This window comes from Thunnus albacares, chromosome 24 (assembly GCF_914725855.1).
Source record: "Thunnus albacares chromosome 24, fThuAlb1.1, whole genome shotgun sequence".
NCBI classification, from domain to species: domain Eukaryota; kingdom Metazoa; phylum Chordata; class Actinopteri; order Scombriformes; family Scombridae; genus Thunnus; species Thunnus albacares.
This window is the reverse complement of record NC_058129.1, coordinates 3,741,397-3,762,261: the sequence shown is the minus strand read 5'-3', so window position 1 is coordinate 3,762,261 and position 20,865 is coordinate 3,741,397. Positions and strand designations below refer to the sequence as shown.

General features: G+C 37.1%; 2 protein-coding genes across 2 annotated transcripts; both read left to right on the top strand.

The window, feature by feature from the left end:
* Positions 1–2,319: 2,319 nt before the first annotated feature.
* On the top strand, positions 2,320–13,890 carry dpp4 (dipeptidyl-peptidase 4). Its single transcript, XM_044345424.1, has 26 exons — positions 2,320–2,577; positions 2,699–2,786; positions 3,310–3,408; positions 4,831–4,922; positions 5,072–5,146; positions 5,245–5,297; positions 5,614–5,683; positions 5,891–6,011; positions 6,752–6,906; positions 7,014–7,111; positions 7,240–7,369; positions 8,003–8,041; positions 8,612–8,710; positions 8,842–8,912; positions 9,176–9,229; positions 9,309–9,421; positions 9,512–9,559; positions 9,654–9,752; positions 10,220–10,289; positions 10,387–10,581; positions 10,820–10,874; positions 11,112–11,211; positions 11,309–11,367; positions 11,484–11,556; positions 13,007–13,080; positions 13,242–13,890. Exons 1-26 carry the CDS (start codon positions 2,575–2,577, stop codon positions 13,332–13,334), a joined length of 2,226 nt encoding a protein of 741 aa, XP_044201359.1. The 5' UTR covers positions 2,320–2,574; the 3' UTR covers positions 13,335–13,890.
* Positions 13,891–15,877: 1,987 nt separating this feature from the next.
* Positions 15,878–19,898, top strand: LOC122976585 (glucagon-1-like). Its single transcript, XM_044345148.1, has 6 exons — positions 15,878–16,324; positions 16,424–16,530; positions 17,680–17,835; positions 18,663–18,779; positions 19,248–19,391; positions 19,503–19,898. Exons 2-6 carry the CDS (start codon positions 16,433–16,435, stop codon positions 19,525–19,527), a joined length of 540 nt encoding a protein of 179 aa, XP_044201083.1. The 5' UTR covers positions 15,878–16,324; positions 16,424–16,432; the 3' UTR covers positions 19,528–19,898.
* The last annotated feature ends 967 nt before the right edge of the window (positions 19,899–20,865 follow it).

Below are 20,865 nucleotides of genomic sequence, written 5' to 3'. Positions count from 1 at the left end.
GAAATATTACTGTGATGTAACGATGGTTTAAACATTTTATTTACAAGAAATAACCTGCTGAGAATCTATATTACACACATTTGCATAAATGGATTGTTTTCTCACTTGTTCTCCCTCTGTTTTTCTCTGCTCCATATCTCTCTCCATACATGACAATATATCAATAAGTGTCACCTATAAACGATTTTAGTCGCGTTTAGTGTCAGGTAAACGGAGGCATCTGTGAAGTAACACTCTTCAAACAAGCTGTGCTGCATTAGGGAAGACATCCACTGTCTGTTTGTTTGCTGAGGATATCCGGTGAGAGGGGAACAAGTGCAGAATATGATGTCTATTCCTCATAAAGGCGCAGCTGTATATTTGTTAAGCTTTTAACAGGCTTTTAGCATTTACTGTGACTGGTCAGCACATGCAGTACCTACAAAGAGGGAAACTTCCACAGTCTGTGGCAACATGAACTAAAATAGACTTTTAGGTCACAGGTTCCCTGATCTGAAATGTGCTTGATGCTGCCACGTAGTTCTGTCACTTTATTCTTATAAATACATGAATCTGTTCTTAAAATTTTCACACTCTCCACTCATGTATGCCATGTTCAGGTGACAGTTGTCACGTTGCCCTCAGCAACTAAACCAACATAGGAAGGCTGTTAATAATTATGTAAATACGATTTATGTCAGTTTATTAGTCTTTGTCCCAGCTGCTATGTTATCAGTCATCTGATAGTTATGTAAAGTAATCTGAGACAGCTGTCAGTTCAGGACCTCAAGACATGAGGAGTGAGGAATGTGGAGAAAGAGACCTATAAGTTACAAAACATTTAATTACGTGTCAATAATCAAAAGTAGATAATACCTGCAGTTATAAGAGAAGAGCACTGACAAAAAGACTACGAGTCTACAGCCACGCTAGCGGCTCTTGTGAGGCTGTACTTTAAATGCTAACATCAGCATACTAACATGCTCACAATGACAATTTTAACATGGTGATGTTTAGGTATAAAGGTCATGGCCAGTACTTTGGTCATGAACCAAAGTGTTAGACAAGTTCAAATCTTGACCTGATGATGGCGTTAGATGAAAAGTGAAGGCATCACTAAAGTTAGTACATTTCATCTTGAGGAGCACGAGGTTGACATTCCCCCAAAAATGTCAACCTCGTGGTGGCGCTAGAGGAAAAGTCAGAGGATCACCAAACTTATTAAAATGAATCGACCAGGAACCATGAATGTCTGTATAAAATTGTGTGCCAATCAATTTAGTACATGTTGAGATATTTCATTGGATAAGTGAAAACCTTGACCTGCCAGGGATCACTCAAGTCAATAGGATTCATCCTCTGGGGGCCATGAATGTCTGTACAAATTTTCATGTCAATGTATTCAATAGTTGTTGAGATGTTTCAGTCTGGACCAAAGTGGTGGACAGACCGACAGAGCCACGCTGCTAGCAAGGCAAAAACAGTTGAGTAAAGATGTAGCGTAGCATCATAGCATCTTGTGTATTTTCTGGGCTATTAGATGGCGTTTTTACCCCGAAATCATAAATATGTCCAGTACACTGAGTTTCCAAAATACTGGGACACATAATCTTCTGATTACACCAATAGATGAATTCAGCCAAAAGGCTTTACTGATTTGCCTTATCACTTCTTACTTTTTGAGAATTTAACTTTTCACTTGGAAGAAGAAGAATATCTTATTTCCTCTTTCAAAAGTTACATAGTCTTGCTTGAAGCTATTGTGGTGTTACTGAAAGCAGATTGGGGGAGGGTGGGGCAGCAGACTGAGGTCTGGTGCCAGACCTCCCACTATGCTGTACATATTGAATATCATACATGAGATGTTACACGGATCCTGACATGGTCTTGTAGACGCATGACAGTATTATTAGTTATGTATAATTCTGATCAATTCTGAATTTGGCCTATAAGATACCTTTCATGTCTTGTATACTAGTTGTAATTTTCCATCATTTGAATATTACTTCATGTAGCAGCCTGATTGTGGTTTTCCTTGGTTCACATGTATTAAGGAGGAATAAGGAACTCGTTTGCTTGTATCACCAGCTGTGTGACGGGAAAAAAATGTTCATATCTGGAACTCCCTATTAGACTACATTTGTTAATATACAGCATAAACGTCCTTGAGAGCTGCAGACATTCTCAATAATGTATATTTTTTAAATGAATATTTATTGCAATTTACGAGTAGAATTATGATTATCATCAACTCATGTTTAGCCATTTTAAAAGTGACTTCCTCATATTCTTTAAGAGTTGGTGGTGATTCATCTCGGCGACTGAATGAATGACTGTTTTGAATAGTGGACACCTTGGGGAACAGCTTGACAAGCAGCTGCGCCCTTCCTCAAAACACGGGCACACCATCAAACCTGACGAACTTTACTCCGCTGGACATTTATTGCCCTACCTTTGAAACTTGAGTTGAGATAATATTTAACAGCGAAGCCAGCGTGTCGCATAACTTCAGTTTTCGCCGTGCGTGAAGTCGACCGGATCGATGTTGTGATTTGGACGGATATTGGTTATACACTTCACCTCAGCGCAGAAACAATGGTTGGTGGTGGCTTGTTAATACTCACACATCGATGTTATGATGAAGTATGCTTCACAACTGGCAAGGTACGAGTCTTTTTGGAGCGGTTTGCTGACTTTTTGCTGACTTATTCCTGAACAGGTTTCCATCGCCAAGGTGCTCCTCGGAGTCTTTGGGGTTGCAGTCGTCGTCATTTTGATAGCGGTACCCACGGCTATATATTTGCAAGGTGAGTATTTGCTATTAAATGATTCACATGTTGGTATTAATGCATCATCTGTGGCCTGATGCGCCGTTAAACACATCCGAAAGACATTACGCACGCGTCATTACGCACGATCCGTTTGGACTGTTGTTAAATGGCACCATTTCAAAATACTGATAGGAAATATGTAGCAATCACACTCTCATAATTTCCAAGAATAGAACTAGTTATTTTTATTTTATTGCATTTATGGTATAAATCAGCTTGGTTTACGTCACAAAGGGATGATTACAGTTTATCTGATACAACACACGCATGTGTTTAAATTGCTTCATACGCGGTCAATACACACACTGACAATTCCCATAAATACCTCAAGCACGCACTGACGTAAGAAATATTCCACCGGTCATTATCAGTTACAGTTTTTTTGCAACACTTACGTTTTTTTTATGGTAGTGACCATGATGTGTGTACATGTTATCATATCTATAACCTGTGACCTTCAGGTCTGTGCCAGGTACTAACTGTCTAACATGTGTTGCAGAGGATCAGGGCGGAAACCAGAATCAAAGATCTTTCACCCTGGAGGATGTCTTCAACAGTTCACTGAAACCAAGGTCCTACAGCATGAGGTGGATCTCAGGTGGGAGACAGTTTATTGTCAGAATTGAACCTGTAAAAAAAGAGTGATAGTGGGTGGAGGTAGGATATGATGACATGGATTAAAGCCAGGTGTGTACTGTGCTATCATTAAGCATGGTTTATTATCTATCAGCTACAATAATCGTCTTTGTTCTAGTTACTGATTCACTTAGATAAGTGTTTATGTGTTCAAGATATGCTTAAGTAATGCGTAATTACTGCAAGATCCGTGATGATTAAATGCAGGAATTAATGCAGGATGTATCATATGAAGCTGTTTTTATCAAGGGCAAGTCAGATGAAAACATTCACATGTTGCTGCATTATCCAACAATCAACAACAATCTACAGTGATGTTGACAAGTCATAATCAGATTCCTGTGGATCCTACAAGGTGCTGAAAAAACTTTTTTTTTCATCTTCTGCACACAAGAAATGGACTTGTTCGCACATGAGGTGGATCCTCTCAAACAAGATATTATTTTACGTGCACAAAAAAAAAACAACGATGCACACGATCCATAACTTCTGAGCACAAATATGTTGCGTTCATGGGCAACCAAATGTTATTATATCTTTCAAGACTTCAGGGGCTCTATAGACTCTTGAAAACATTAATAATAGGTTTTTCTTTCTCATTTCATTTCAGTGTATATTCTTGACATATGCTTAAACATGTCTGTCCTTTCTTCCTTTATTCATCAACTAGCACCTGTTAGATGTTAAGTTTTTTCAACAAGAACAACAAAAATGAAAAAATTCAGGCTGCTAGTTGGATAAAAAACAGCTTCATATTTCTATGATAACACGTACTTTTCTGTTTTGAGAGAGGCTGACCCAATGACCTTTCCTATCTAACTGGATTCCAAATAATTTGGTAGCACTTAAATCAAACAAATTTGGGGAGTGACATGATGCAGATGAAAAAAAGCAACACAGCAGAAGCCCTATTATGGGTCAAAAATGCTGGATCCTACAACTCCCATATCAAAGCTTACCCCTTAATGTTTTCAAAATCCACACGTCCAGTTTCAGGCTTCTTCTTGAAAATGTTCAAGATAAGCCTGGTGACATCACTATGACTTTACCAGGGTCAAAACTGACAAAGCTCCTCCAGAGCCACAGAAGACATCATACAACTGCTTTGACAGGCTGAGTAGTACGCCTCATGAAGACTGAACTAACTTTATGTATACATAGGTGGAGTACACATTAACCAATTACATAAAGTCATGGTGACTTGATCATTTCTAAATGGTGAGCACAGGAGATCATGATACACTCTGCCTTACTTCATGCATTAAATCATCATGACAGCTGCATTAACTTCCTTAAGTGCGTGTTTTGCACTATTATTATGAAGCGTTACTGTTTAGTTCATGTCTGTAGGAATTTGCATCAGTTGTCTCCTCTTCCTCCACAGATCATGAGTATCTGCATAAACCACAGGATTCAGTCATCCTTTTCGATGTGCTCACAGGACAGCAATCGGAGTTCTTGAGCAGTGACAAGTTTGTAAGTCATCCTCCTCATGTGCATCTGTGCACCTCTTTTTACAGAATCAGCATAAACCACATCAACATGAAAACTACATCCAAACAAATGTAGTGTTGTCTGTGAGGTTGTGAGAAGTTGTCTTTTTTTTGTTTTTCTTTTCTTTTCAGACAGAAAAAGGAGCTAATGACTACCAGCTGTCTGCTGACCTCAAATATGTTGCATTCATGAGCAACTATTCCAAGGTAATCTTAGTTTTTATTCACATAGACTATCAAATCTGATTGATATTAAAAGCTCCCGAGTAATCACACAGCACCTTGTTTTGTTTTGGTCCCGTTAGCTGTGGAGGCATTCATTTACAGCTTCATATTCATTGTATGACCTGAAAAAAGGGTAAGTACCTTAACTATAGATATCATGCACAATTTTAATTATGTTAAATTAATAGTTTTAAAAGTTTAAAAGTTTTGGGATGCAGTTAAATCTTTGCATTTATGATACTGCAAGGCACTCTGAATGAAAGCATCTACAAAATCTGTGTCTGTGATATGTGTGCAAAGTAGATAACTTTATAATATTTATTTTAACATAAAAAACCAGTGCAGCAGATGCAGAGAATATTTGAAGAGCCAGCTGCAGCTGCAGCTGGAAAAGTAAGGCTCACTACAGATCCACAAATTTCTGAAGCATTTTTTTCACTTCATTTCAGCACATTTCTTGGATCTGACATGCCACATAAAGTCCAGTACTTTGCTTGGGCTCCTGAAGGACACAAACTGGTAAGCTTAGACAGACAAATGACTGGTTATATGTATATAACTAAGTGACAGTCCTGCTTTGAGGAGGGTGATAGATTATCAAACACCGCCTTTCCTAAACACTTGTGTAAGTTAGAACAGAGTGGAAAGGGTTCAAAATGGGAACCTGGGAACAAACCAGGCTGCCTTTTATGGACTCATGAGTTTGTATTTTTCTTGTATTTGTAGGCTTATGTTTGGGAAAATAACGTGTATATAAAGACCAGTCCTAGTTCACGGCCACAGCAAGTCACTTTCAATGGCAAGGAGAATAAGATTTTCAATGGGATCCCGGACTGGGTGTATGAAGGTAAGTGGCAGATGACATACAAAATTAATGTCAAACTATAAATCAACAATCAACACCAGTGGCAAGTACATTTATTTACACAACTACTAAGATATATAACATAAAGACATGAAGGATAGGATATGAACATATGCATAACATCAGTGGTAGAAAGTACCTTTACCTTAGTAATATACTTAATACTATTTTTAGCTACTTGTACTATACTTAAGTATTTCCTTTATATGCTACTTTATACTTCTACTCCAATAGGCTATATTTCAGATAAAAGTGTTGTACTTCTTTCTCCACTACATGTATCTGACAGCTATAGCTGTTGAGCTGCTGAATTAGAAGACATCTTGTGTCCAGCAGTTTACATATTCATCAATTCTGGAATTTTTAATGAGGAAGAAGTAGGAAGTGTAATTTTAAGGATTTTAAAATGGTAATTATACTTTTTTTTGGTGAAAACCCAGGGTCAACTGAACAAAGATATGCAACAGTGTAATTTCATCAAAATATGTTTTTTAAGCTATAAGGTTGAATAATTATCCAGTAGAATACTGAGGAAATTCTTTAGCTGCAGTGAAAACATTACAATGAACCATACTGCTGCAGTGTTTGCATAAAAGAACACAGATGCACTGCAGCTTGCAGGATTATCAGCACATGCATTTTTTAGCACAAGTGATCTAGAGGGAATTGAACCTGACCTTCAAGAAGTACCCTAACACAGTTTCACTCTTTCACCTTCCCAGAGGAGATGTACTCATCCAATCAGGGTCTCTGGTGGTCACCTGGAGGGAAGCATGTGGCTTATGTTGAGTTCAACGACACAGAGGTCCCCAATATAGAGTACAGCTGGTACGGAGATAACCAGTACCCCAGCACTGTTTCCATTCCGTATCCAAAGGTGGGTTATCCATCCAGGACTTGTTTCACTCTGATTGTGGTTCAATATTTACACTCGCTTGGAAAAATCATTATGATTATCTGATGTATCTTTCTTTTCTTGTGCAGCCAGGTGCTCCCAACCCTACTGTGAAACTGTTTGTTGTGGACACTGACAACACATCAAAAATTGCTGAAGTTGTTGTTCCAGAGGCATTCAGGGAAATGTAATGAAACAGTTTCTACTATGTGGTTAAAATGTGTGGCAGATTATACATACTACTATCCGCCAAGAAAATCAGAGACAAACAGATGAGTTTTCCAGTTTGTCATGTTTTTGGTTTTTCACCCACAGTGAGCACTACTTGGCCACTGTTACCTGGGTGACAGATAAACGTCTGGCTGTCCAGTGGTTAAAGAGACTACAAAACCACCTCATCCTTCAGATCTACAGCTTTAATGGATCCAGTTGGGTTCCTGATGAGGTAAAACAGGACGTGCTGAACAACAAGTTTTTGTTACCTGAAATATTATGCTAGTGTTACACAGAGAAACAATGCACGAGATTCATGCAACTTTACTGTTCACACAAACCATTTCAACAGCAATAAAACATGCATACAACAACACTTTTTAAAGCCTGGGAAAAAAGGTATTGGTTTTATAGACCTGCACCTGGTTTATTCTGACTTAATTGCCTTCATGTCAGCTGCTAACATGACACCAGCTGCCATGCATTGCCAGGCTAAATTTAGCTACACATCAACAATGTATTGGATAGGTTCACACTTTTCCAAGTCTGTCCTAAAACAATATTCACATGTCCACATGTATATTGAAAGAGTTATTGCTTGCTGTGAGTGTTCCTCTTTTCATACTGGCTGTAAAGAGTTCCCTTCCTTCCTTACTAGCATGCTGATATTTGAGTTTCATGCTCCAATTAAATATGTAACGGCAGGCTTGCCGCTTGCCAAATTTCTCATGTTGGCTAAAAGGTTTCAAAATCATATTCTGTGTTGCAAAATCTTTTGAGGTTAGGCTGATAAGGCTAGTATATGGTTATAAAAATGTAACTTAGTGCAGCTATAAACACTGATTCTGTATCTTGCTTTTTACAGCGTCTGGTAGTGACAAGTTCCACCGGTTGGATTGGACGGGTATGTCTCGTACACAAAGGACAAATCTAGTGATATTTTAAATTTGTTTTATTGTCAACAAATCCCACAAAAGATCAAATCAACAATGAATTGATCTAGTAACACGTATTGTGTGTGTATCAAAGCCTGATATACAGTATCTTATTCCTCTATGCTTTTGCCATTGTTGTACAAAAACACATTAATGAGTCCCACTGCTGCACTGGGTGACATGCTCCTTCATTACCAGAACACACACACTGTAGTTTATTTTGACTAAATCCCACACATACCGTCCTGCTGTCAGAAACACTCACTAGAGCAACAAATGTGTATTAATCCACTGCTGAAAATAGACCCCAACAAATGCACTATTTCCTCCTGTGTGAGTAACATTTGCTAAAAACTACAGTGCCCAGCTGTTTTAGGGGCTGGGATTCACAGACACAGTAGAGAAGTTTGAAATTATTAAGAGACATTGTTGGTTTTGGTCTTTTCACAGTTTTGTTGACAATAAGAAAAATATAGCATAATGGTAGCCTTAACATTTAAAGTCACTGTGCACTATGCTAATATACTTGTTCTTCCTAGTTCTCTCCACCAAAACCAGTTTTTGCCCCAGACAAGAACAGCTATTACCTGTTGATGAGTGACACCAAAATGTACAAGCACATCCATCATGTGGTTAAGGTAGGTGGAATGATTAGTCCAGTATTACACTGACTAGTTAAGCAGCCAAATCTGACCTAACAGAAACATTATGTAGGTTTTCTGTAACATGTTCCCACCCACATATACTCTGTTCCGAATCATTCATGCAGGGCAAACCTACACCGATCACCTCTGGACAATGGGAAGTCATTGACATTCTGAAAGTCACTCCTGATAGTGTGTAAGTAGGATTTATCTGTTGCTTTACAGTTGTATACAAATGCATAAGACTTGACATGCACATAAGTCCTCTCTCATATTTCCACAATGTATGACTGCACTCCATCTTATACATACACCCTGGAAACTTTGATCTGCTTGAAGTTATGATAGAGTTGCAGAGAAATGTGTACAAATCTACACATCAGCAAGGTCTCATGAACTGAATTCACTCTTTGCTACAGTGTGAAGTCTCACTGCTCATTCATACCAATTATTCCACAGATATTATTCAAGTAACCAAGAGGGCAGCAGGCCAGGAGGAAGGAATGTTTACAAGTAAGGCCTTTACTTTGCTGTTTGTTACTTCACTGCAGCATTTCTTCAGACTAACAGTATGTGCATGTCTGTGTGTCAGGTGGACCAAACAAGGGACCAAGTGTCTAACCTGTGGGTTTGATGCAGAAAACTGCCAGTATAACTCTGCTTACTTCAGCCACAATGCATCCTTCTACCGTATGAGCTGCAGTGGTTAGTTTTACTTTTTTACTTTCCCTCTGACTTTTGCTATATACCACTGTTTGTGTCTAAAAATAATATTACTGTAATTTTTACACAAAGGTCCTGGCATTCCTCAATATTCTCTCGTGGATAACAGGGATAGTAAAAGTAAGTCACAAATTTTACAGTTGAAGCTGAAATGATTTCAAGGAGAAGGCATTATTTATTCTTATGAGCTTTCTCTATTTTTACATTTTTGTAGAGATGAATGTTTTGGAGAATAATGACGCATTTAGCGGCCTGATATCTGACATCCAAATGCCCACCATGCGTCGTGGTACCATCAAAGTTGCCGGATACGGTAAGTGAATTCAGCAGCAACTAATTAACATTCAATATTTAACCAGTGGTGGAAAGTTCATTTACTCACATATTGTACTTAAGTTCAAGTTTGAGGTATTTGTACCTTATTAACCTTGATTGTTTGTGTTTTCTTGTTGAGTTTGGTGTATTTTAAAGGCCATTGCAAACTAGTTTAGGCTCTAAATGCTGTGGTATGGGAAACTGGTCCAAGCTATACTGTACTTGTCCATATAAAAAAAACATTAATTTAATATTAGATAAATGCTGTTTTTCTTATTTCTACTCCACTATAGTTATGAGGGGAATATTGTACTACATTCATTTGACAGTATTTGACTTGTCAGATTAATATTTTACATAACAAATTTAACATGATAAGCTTATAAAATACAACAATACCTATATTTTTTCAAAACTGAGAATAATCAATTCATGTCTTTCTATTGACGTTCATATTTTTGACAGATCTCTGGTACCAGATGTTTTTGCCTCCTGGCTTTGATGAATCCAAGAAGTACCCCTTACTAATAGATGTGTAAGAGTTTATCCAAAAAAACAATCAAATAAAATTATAAAATTAAAACAGCTTTTCAAAGGAGGGCTCATAAACTGATATTGGCTCAACCTTCCAGGTACGCTGGTCCCTGCAGTCAGAAAGCAGACTTCACCTACAGGGTGAGCTGGTCCACCTACCTGGCCAGCACTGAGAAAATCATTGTCGCCAGCTTTGACGGAAGGGGAAGCGGTTTCCAAGGCGACACAATAATGCATGAAATCTACAAACGTCTGGGAACCTATGAGGTGGAAGATCAGATAACAGCAGCCAAGTAAGGAGAGCGAGGAGCAGTTTAGACAAGTCAATGCATCTCCAGCTCAAACAAACAGATTCACCCTTTCCCGGGAAAGCTTGATAAAACTGGATTTTACTTGTTTCCCTGGTTGAAATGTTCCCAGGTGACAGATAGGAAATGTCACAAGCATCAGTAAGGACAGCAATGAACAGAAGGTCCAGTTTAGACCCTGCCCTCATCTAATTTATCTTTTTTTTTCTTTTCCGTATTTTAGGGAATTCATCAAAATGGGCTTCATTGACAAAGACAGAGTTGCTATTTGGGGTTGGGTAAGTAGTCAGAACACTTTGTATTAAAACAAATTTATCAAAGTAAGAGAAAAACAAGAACAACTGTGATAATTAATGTTCCTTAAATAATATGCAACACATATGTGCTATTTCATAGTTCAGAGGGCAATAAATAGGCTCTAAAAGTAAGTTAATGTTTCACCCTGCTGTCAGTGAGCTTGCTCTTTACTCAAGACCAGAGATGAGCTACAATGATGAGCTGTCTATTTTTCACAGTCTTATGGTGGATATGTGACATCGATGGTCTTGGGATCTGGCAGTGGAGTTTTTAAATGTGGAATGGCAGTCGCTCCTGTCTCCAAGTGGAAGTATTATGGTATTTTTTTTAATCCCTTTTTATATTAACAACATTTCCAGAGATGGTTCAGTCACTGCAATGACTCACAATATCTGCAATTATCTGTTTATTCCAGATTCCATCTACACAGAGCGCTACATGACTGAACCTTCAGACAATGCCTTATACTACGATGTAAGTTTCACACACTCATGGTCAGAGTACTAACTTTCATCTTTTAACTATGTTGGTTATTAGTACCTATGCCGTTGCCTGTGCTCCCCAATAAATGCAAATCTGATTGTGTGCAGAACTCAACAGTAACTGCCAGGGCCAAGAATTTCCATTCAGTGCAGTATCTTCTGGTTCATGGAACAGCTGATGGTGAGTTTTGCAGTGTTTATATTTATTAGATTTTTTTCTTTTTTTTTTATACATTTCTGTTATACAGTAATACCAAGTGCTTTCTAGCTATAGTACACCATCTACAACACAACACAAACAAAATCTGAACCTGTATTCATTAGTGCATATTTTAGCCAGAGGTCTAAATTCCATTCCATTACCGCAGTGATTCCCAACATGGGTGCCTTAACAATAGACCAAGGGTGCTGCAAAAAATTTGTCTTTTTCAATTTTTACAGTAATTGTACATTTTCAGAAAAATAATAATAATTAAATATGCAGTTATACGCAGCTAAGATGCTGGTTGTCATAGTAACATAACACACTTTCTGGTTCCAGATGGACAATAGTCAGACATAGCGAGTGTCAGAGCAAGCAATGGAAATAGTTTAAAAAGGAAATGCCTATTAGTGCTGGGCGATACCACAAATTTAAGTTATGAAGTAATTCCACCATGAGTATACTGTATACCAATACATTTCATAAACAAGAATTTAATATAATTTGAAGTAGCCTAAATAACCTGGACTCAGACAACAGTACTTATGATAACTAAAGCCTTTACTTATAGCCTTTTTAAGATCATGAAACACTATTATACATATTGCATTTTATGTGTAAAATTTAATGCAAAAGTAAAAAATGACAAAAATACAGAACTGACAACCTGCTTTAACAACATCTTTGTGAGTCACCTGGAGGAAAACTGGGATCTCAGTGAAAAAAAAAAACTTATGAAGAGGTGCTCTAGTTTTAAAAGTTATTTATGGTAAAGAACACCAATAATAGATACTGTATGTATTGCAGTGTAGGGGTTTTGTCATCACCATGAGGTTGTAAAGCAACCAGTGGAGACTCCATCGCTCCACCACTAGTTCCAGCACATAATTCCCCCGTGAAAGCAGAACTTGTCGTTTTTACATTTTGGTTTTTATATGGATGTACGTCTTAATGAGCTATAACGTCTAATGAGTTAGCTTTAGAGGTGCTGGTAGGCAGACTTTTTACTTTTTACCTTTGGACAGAGCCAATATAGCTGATTCCCTCTGTTGCCAGTCCTTATACTAAGCTAAGGCAAACTGAAAGAAAGCAAATAAGCAAATTACCCAAATTGATCTACTGCTTTATAATTAACATAGATATTCATGGTGCCAAGAGAGTGATTTGTAATAATATGGTGAACTATTGACCTTTAGTTTACTGCCACCATCAGATTAAACTTTTGTCCTTGAGCAACTCTTCAGCAACACAACAATTTTGAAAAGCAATTGTTGAACTTTTATTAAATTTGCAGTGGAAAATCAGAGTACATGGTGACCTTTCCTAATAGCATCACCCTAAGACATAAATATCCACTTTCCACTCAAGATATTTAATTTATTCTAATGGGCAGATAGCCTTATCTTATTTGTTTGTTGTGTTTTTCTAGACAACGTTCATTTCCAGCAGGCAGCTGAGATCTCTGAAGCTCTGGTGAACGAGCAGGTGGACTTTGAAGCAATGGTGAGTCTTCTCTAAAGGACATTGTGCTTTCTGAAGAATCTGTCTGTCATTATGTAGAGAAAAGATTTGACCTCAATGATGAGAAGAAAATCTGCTCCATGTTGAATAATGTGAATTTGTATAAATAAATATTCATAAATATGTTTGTCATCTTCTTTCAGTGGTACACGGACAAGGATCATGGGCTGACCGGCTCTGCCTATCAGCATGTCTATACTCACATGACTCACTTCCTACAGAGGTGCTTTGCATGAAGTTCACTGGATCATTAAGATCTGATTTCATGGCCTTGTGAATAAAGAATCATTTTTGAGATAAAGACTTATAATTGTAATTGATTATTAGTACTCCAAATGTCAGTAAAAAGTCTTATTTCATTTTCAAATGTACCTATTTATGAGCAGAAACTTAATGAGCACAAAGTGGTCAATGTTTAAGTCTTTCTGTGTCATTGATACTTTAATGGAAGTGAAAATTCTCTTTGGAAGAGCTTTTTGTTTATATTTTCTTGCATATATTTAGACTCTTCTGCTTCTCTGGAAATTAAAGTTTGTTTGATTAATTTAACTTTTAAAGAGGTCATTGTTTGACTTTGGATAAACATAGATATATGTGAAGGTTGAACAGTGAAACTGTACTTGTACTACTTGGACATTCAAGAGTGTTTACATTATTGTATGCACAGAAATGTAATGACCCACAGTAATTTTAGACAGTTTTACCAAATTCATGAGAGTGTTGACTGTTTGATGTAATAACTGTTTTCTAAAATAATAAAGAATAAAATTGTGAGAAATTTGGTTTGAAATATCTTGTGCTTCACCTGGTTTTAATGGGAAATAGAGCTGCACGTCATCATCAGCAATAATAACCCAAGTGAAAACATATAATTCTAATAGAATAGGGCCTAATATGGACCCTTGCGGTACACCACATGTAATAGGAGCAGAAGAGGATGAAAAATAACCAAAGGTAACTGAAACTGATGTTTCAGGTAAGATATAAAACACTCAAAGGCCTTACCCTGAATACTGCACAGTTATGACAAACCAAGAGTATGGAATGATCAACCCTATCAAACAGCAGAGAGGTACAACTAAATTAAAATGGCCTGATTTTCACAGTCTAAAGACAATAGTAAGTCATTTTGTACTATGGTACATCCTGAAACCTGACAGGAATTCATCCAACATGTTGTGATCTGAAAAAAGGAACAACTTGTGAGAGAACAACTTATCTGGACCTGAGATAAAGATGACAATCTCAAGATTGGCTAGAAGTTATTGAGTACAGTTGAATCTCAGTTCAGTTTTCAGCCAAGTTAGCAGCATGGCTCTAGGGAAGGCAGTAATGGTTGGTTGGTCCATCAGGTTGGATTTGTATAGACATTCATGGTGCCCTGAGGATGTATCCTAATGACTTGACTAATGGTGATCCCCTGACGTTTCATTTAACACCACTATGAGGTTCACATTTGTGGTTTTGAGTGAAATGTCTCAACAACCATTGGATCGATTGACATGAAATTTGCTACAGACATTCATATTTTTCAACTTCAGTGATCCCCTGACTTTTCGTCTGGTGCCCCTATCAAGTCTACCACAGTCTCAAATTTTAGCATGCTGATACATGTGTGCAGAAAATTCTCTTGGTTAGATTAGTCACGGGGAGCATGTTAGCATGCTGATATTAGCATTAAGCTCAAAGCACCTCTGTGCCTAAATGCAGCCTCACAGAGCTATTAGCATGACTGTAGACTCTTTGTCTTGTTTTCCAACAGGTTATCTTGATTTAAGGTGTTAAATAGTCAAAGTTTTGTTCAGTTAAAGGCTTAATAACACCATGCTTTAAGGAGGATAGGACGTAACCACTGACAAGGGAGGTGTTTATTCTGAATACTGTGCTCAAGTGTATAAAATTCTTCCAAGGAAGGCAAGTTGGAATGATATCAGACAAAGAAGAAAAGAGTGGTGACATCTTATTTCAGTTTCAGTGATGGAAAGTAATGAAGTATATTCAGTCTACTTAAAATTTTGAGGTACTTTACTTGAGTATTTCCATTTTAGGCTACTTTATACTTCTTCTCTACTACATTTCAGAGGGAAATTTAAATTACTTTTTAACCCACTACATTTATTTGACACTTACTTCTAAGATTAACATTTTATATACAAAACATATGATGAGTTTATAAGACACAATGAGATTAAACTAACCAACGGTATGTAAAGTTGTGGAAACTAGCTCCACTACCACCAACTACAACAGTAAAATACTGTTTACACATTCATATAATAATATAATATTTAAAAATGTATCACTCACAGGAGCCAAGTGCCCTTACTTTGATACTTTGAATACATTTTGTTTACAATATTTAGTTGTTTACTTATAATACTCAAGATAAGTAGGATTTTGAATGAAGGACTTTTTCACATTGTGGTATTGGCACTTTTACTTAATGATCAGGATACTTCTTCCTCCACTAGTCACTAATTTTGCTGATAAAGAAATGTAAGAAGTTATCTCAAGACAATTAATGACAGTAAGGCTCAGTACTCTGTTTGTACTGAACTAAACTTTAGGCCTATGGGATTTTTTTGGAAAAAATATGAGAGAAATATTTAGTTGTTTTTTTTTTCAACACACTATATGGGACTAAACTACCTGGTACTGTATGTGAGAATTATATGTCAGCTGCATTGCATGAACATTTGCTTTCATAGAACATCAATCTTTATTGAACAATGACCCTTGTAAACCAGAAGTAACTGCCACTGATGCAAAAAGCAGTCAATGTTTCCCATCTTCTAAATTTGATCGGAAAGATTCCACAAATACTGACTCATCTTTCACTTATGACTGCACACATATCACTTCCCATCATGATGACACAGTAGCACATTAAAGCATCTTCCCTACTTTCTGTTTGTCAGGATGAGCTGTGATTGTTTGATCTTAACACCTAAGTACCAGAAGGCATCACGCATGAATAGCATCTTTCCTTTCTGGACAAATGCTCGGCTTGTCGATTCGGCCAATGCGACGGGGCCCGTGTCTAATGGGTTGAGAGTAACAGGTGGATCTGGCAGAGTGATGAAATTGGCCCACCTGAGGAGATCCATCCTCCTCCAAGGCTTACAGTATATAAGACCACAAAGCAAGAGAGGGGGGATAGATACAGACACCAGGAACAAGCAGAGGAACTAACAGCACCGTTCTTTGAAGGAAGAAAGAAGAAAAGGTGAGTTGCATTTTGTTGCAAAGGTGAAACCACTTGTCTTCAGCTTACTGATCTGAGCTGCAAACTCTCTTTGTGTCTGTGCATGTGCTGATCTGATAGGTTATAACAATGAAAAGCATCTATTCCCTGGCTGGCATCCTTCTGGTCCTCGGCTTTGTCCAGAGCAGCTGGCAGGTTCCTCTGCAGGAGGCTGATGACAGCTCAAGGTACAGTCAAAAGATAAACTACATCTAAACTTATTGAGGTTAAGTTTTTGATTAAAATTTTGTTAAAAGGACCACAGGTTTTGCCACTTTTTAGCACTTTTGAATTAGAGTGTAAATATTACACTTTAATACAAAAGTACAGAAACAGAAAATTCTCTCACACAAGATTGGGAGTCTGGAATCTACAAGAGGATGAAAAATATATGATTCATGAAAAAAGACATACAATCTGGCTAAATTATAGGTAAAATGTATGTAAATTAATGTAAAATGGGTTGTTTTCAATTGAATTCCAAATAGAAACAATTACAAGATATGAGAGTTTTCAAAGAAACATGAGACAATTTACACAGCTTATATGACGCTCCACAGAAACCAAATCATCTGTAGCCAAACTGCAAGCACATTGATCAAAAATCTGCCAAATGATGGTATAATCATTCAAACTGAAATTTAGTTACTTCAGAGACATCAAATTAGACATTATACTTTTAAGTGAGAAGTTTTATACTGTATGTCATAGTCTCCCCACACTTAAACACAGTGGATGTGTATCCTCTCATACACTTTCTCCAGAGGAATTATGATGCTGCAAATATCAAATTTCTAAAATACAGAAAGAAACTGAAAATGAATAATTGATCCTGCTTCAAACCTGTGGAGAAAATATGCTAGGGAGATACAGATGCAGTATTTATTACCCCAAATGAATATACTAAATATGATTCAAAGTGCAAGAGGGAATTTGGTGAAATCTATGCTAACCTATTTATATTATGGTGTTGTTGGTGAAATTTTAAAATAATATTGGGTTTTATGTTAATAGAGAAAAAAACATGTTATAAAAATTTGTCTATTGGTCTAGATTTTGTTTTATTCATCTTTTTAGGAGGAAATTACACCCACAACTGTACAAAAATGAATTATAAATTATGAACCCAATTTGGACATAATTAACCAAAGAAATTGATGACAATAAAGTATTTTTAAAAATCTAAGGAATCTTTGAAAGTGTAAGTGGGTATCATTCTGTGAAAATCATGCTATGATACCTATTTGTAGTTTCTTTAAAGTCTTTATGTAACATACTTTACAACATTTTAAAATCAAAATGAATGTGATGGTTAAAATGTGCCCTCCCTCCTGTAGTTTTGAGGCAGACAACACATTAGCGGACGAGCCGGGGGAGCTGTCAAACATGAAGAGACATTCAGAGGGAACATTCTCAAATGACTACAGCAAATACCTGGAGGACAGGAAGGCTCAGGACTTTGTTCGGTGGCTGATGAACAACAAGAGGAGCGGGTCAGTGTGTAATATATGCAAAAGTTACCATGAGAATCATAGAACATGTGTGTTGTTTGACCCTTTTTCTTGAACAATGAAACACAAGCTCCAGATGTTGGGATTAATGTTTAAGGGGCTAAACAGAAGTAGTGAAAGATACTAATCTTCATGACAAGCCCTGTATTCAAAATCTTACAAAAGTATTATTGGCTAAATATACTTAAAGTATCATATGTTAAAGAACTCGTACTGCAGAAAAATGGCCTCTGTGATTAATATATTATTATATTTGACATCAGAGGTATGTTCTTCAATGTGAAACTAGTTTTAACTATTTTATACACATTTAGTTTAGTCCAGAGGTTGTGAGATGACTAATGGTACAGGAAAGAAGAAGAAAACTAACTTCTGCTGCACAAAATCATATAGATTTTTAGGACTTTTCTCTAATCTTTAAGATGTCATTTTGGTAGAACTGCTAACAACTCAGACATCTGTCACAGGCCAAAAAGTGTATCAACCACTTGCTTAATCTTTAACAATGCATTGTATTTTATAACCTGATCATATGTTTTTTATGTAAAAGATCACTATGAGATGTAAGCAGTAGCTGTCGCTGTTAAATTAATGTATTGGAGTGAGAAGTACAATATTTCTCTCTGAAATCTATGGATGTACTAAAGTAAAGTACCTCAAAATTGTACAAAGTACTGCTAAACAGGGACGTGACCCCTTTATAGACTTTTTATTTCAGGCTCAAATAGTATAGCTTTTTTTCTTCAAAGTATGATATAATATGTACTGTATTATAGCTATTCTGGCTGAGTATTGCTGTTTGTTTTTAGTGCTGCAGAGAAGCGCCACGCAGATGGGACCTTCACCAGCGACGTGAGCTCCTACCTCAAGGACCAGGCAATCAAAGACTTTGTTGCCAGGCTCAAGTCTGGGCAAGTTAGAAGAGAGTAGGCTCTCCTTCCTTCCTTCTCCTCCTACAGTGCTAAAAAAGCCTCGCTGTGTCTGATTCCACCATGATGAGAGAGACAGAGACATCTTGAGTCAGAAAGAAAGAGCTAATCAACTGCCTGTCGTGCCACTTCACCTTTTCCTTTCTTTGCTTTTTTTTTCTTGATGTTCCTTGTGGTTGTGCTAAAATAAATCACCTGAACTTTTCCACTGTGTTGATTGATATGTTCCTACACTGTGTGATGTTTGTGTGAGATGATTATTTTTTACATAAATCATGCAACCAGTCAATGATCCAATCATGAAATGATCACAGCAGCACAATGTCTTCAAATAACAACGATAAAAAAACTACTGATGATGATTTTCTGATCACACATGAGAATGCAAATGGCAGGTTTCCACATTTGAGGGTTACTGACCCTTAATGGGCACTGTTTACATTGTGTGCCTGTGTACACACTCAGATCTGAAATGGACAGGCAGGGTGGGGCGTTCAGCAGGAGGCATGTAGATGGAACCTTCACCAGTGATGTGAACAAGGTCCTGGACTCCATGGCTGCCAAGGAATATTTACTCTGGGTCATGTCCTCCAAAGCATCAGGGGAGAGGTAAAACTGAGTCACGTGGCTGAGGTTTCCCAATCTAAAACACTGATCTGATCAATGCTAGAGGTCTGTTTTTACTTGTCAGGCGTGATTGTGATTTTCTCTCTTTTGCAGCAAGAAAAGGCAAGTGGACCAATGAGACGCACTCTTCAAGGAATCCCTCTGTGTGCTGCAGAGAAAGCCATATACAGGAGGAACAGAAAGCCATACTGCTTTGCATGTTGTAATGTCAACGCTATATTTAAATTTGTAAGTCTTTTTTACTTCACAATGTGTTGCAAAGATACAAAAACGACTACTCTTCCATAGGTTTTACGGTGCACCAGAGAGAAGAAATGAAATTGAGGGCATATTTTTTCTACAAATTTAAATTATTTTCTATATTTTTAAGGTGAAAACAAGAACACAAAAAAGTTAAATCTCAGGTAGGCCTATAGAAAACATATGTAGTGTAGTTGGTTTTCATTGCATATTATTAATCCGCTCTGCAAAATAAAGATTTTCATTGTGTGTTTGTGCCATTAGACTCATTTTCAAATACAAGAGCTCAGCCTTGATGTGTTGATATATAAATTATGTCCTGATAATGTCAGTATGTTACCTGATGGTATAGATGTTATAAACTTATGGAATGACACATACAAATTCGCATATGAAACATTGTTATGATTGAACTTTAACTTTGGCTACTTTTAACTTCCATACTTTTCCACCAGTTTTCACTGCTAAAGTCAATCCATTAAAAAAATTATAATATTTGCTTCACTGGATGTGCAGCTATCAGGAGTCCTACAAGGCCAATGGATATATATGCTTAAAAGAGTGTTCTACTGACTTAGCATTGCCCTCCTATGACATTGCCGGATTCACACTGGACAGTTTTTAAAAAGGGATCAAAATAGATGCAGCAGAACCACAAATATTCCGTGCACCTACATTACCCACAATGGTGTGTTATATTAGTAGAGATGAGAATTGGAACTCCACACACCCAGATTTTTGCATTCAGCGGGGACTCAAGTGAGATCACCTCTTTAAATCTGATTTTGCTTTGGCTTCGTGCAACATTTTTCACATATGCAGTAGTACTCCGAGTTCCCAACACCAGGAAACAGATGAGTAAAATCATTCCCCTTTAAATGTCAAGGATGTAGTGTAAAGGTTCTGTTATCAGACCAGTCCTAGAGAGTACAGGAATTGAGGAAGGATTCTTCAGAGGACATCATCTTGTGACGCCTGAGTCAGTACAACTTAAATTTAGAATATCATTAATGCCCCTGAAACTTGGTTTTAAATCCTACAAATTTCTATACAACATTAAATATTCATTATCAAATGTGCAACAATCACAGTTAGACTTTGGAAAAAGAGTTTACTAGTCAAAAACATAACTGCCATCAGATTTTGACTCAAATCTTGCTAAATCCAGATAAGTGCAGAGAAATAAGTGATCATTGAGAAGACCACACACACACAC

What these genes read in the sequence shown, in the direction of transcription:
- dpp4 (XM_044345424.1), top strand. An exon ending in TTGTATGACCTGAAAAAAGG is followed by an intron (nt 5,298 to 5,613) that starts GTAAGTACCTTA and finishes ACTTCATTTCAG; the next exon opens with CACATTTCTTGGATCTGACA. An exon ending in GAGTTGCTATTTGGGGTTGG is followed by an intron (nt 10,875 to 11,111) that starts GTAAGTAGTCAG and finishes TATTTTTCACAG; the next exon opens with TCTTATGGTGGATATGTGAC.
- LOC122976585 (XM_044345148.1), top strand. Translation starts at nt 16,433, where the DNA reads ATGAAAAGCATCTATTCCCTGGCTGGCATCCTTCTGGTCCTCGGCTTT. An exon ending in ATGAACAACAAGAGGAGCGG is followed by an intron (nt 17,836 to 18,662) that starts GTCAGTGTGTAA and finishes GTTTGTTTTTAG; the next exon opens with TGCTGCAGAGAAGCGCCACG. An exon ending in TCTGGGCAAGTTAGAAGAGA is followed by an intron (nt 18,780 to 19,247) that starts GTAGGCTCTCCT and finishes GTACACACTCAG; the next exon opens with ATCTGAAATGGACAGGCAGG.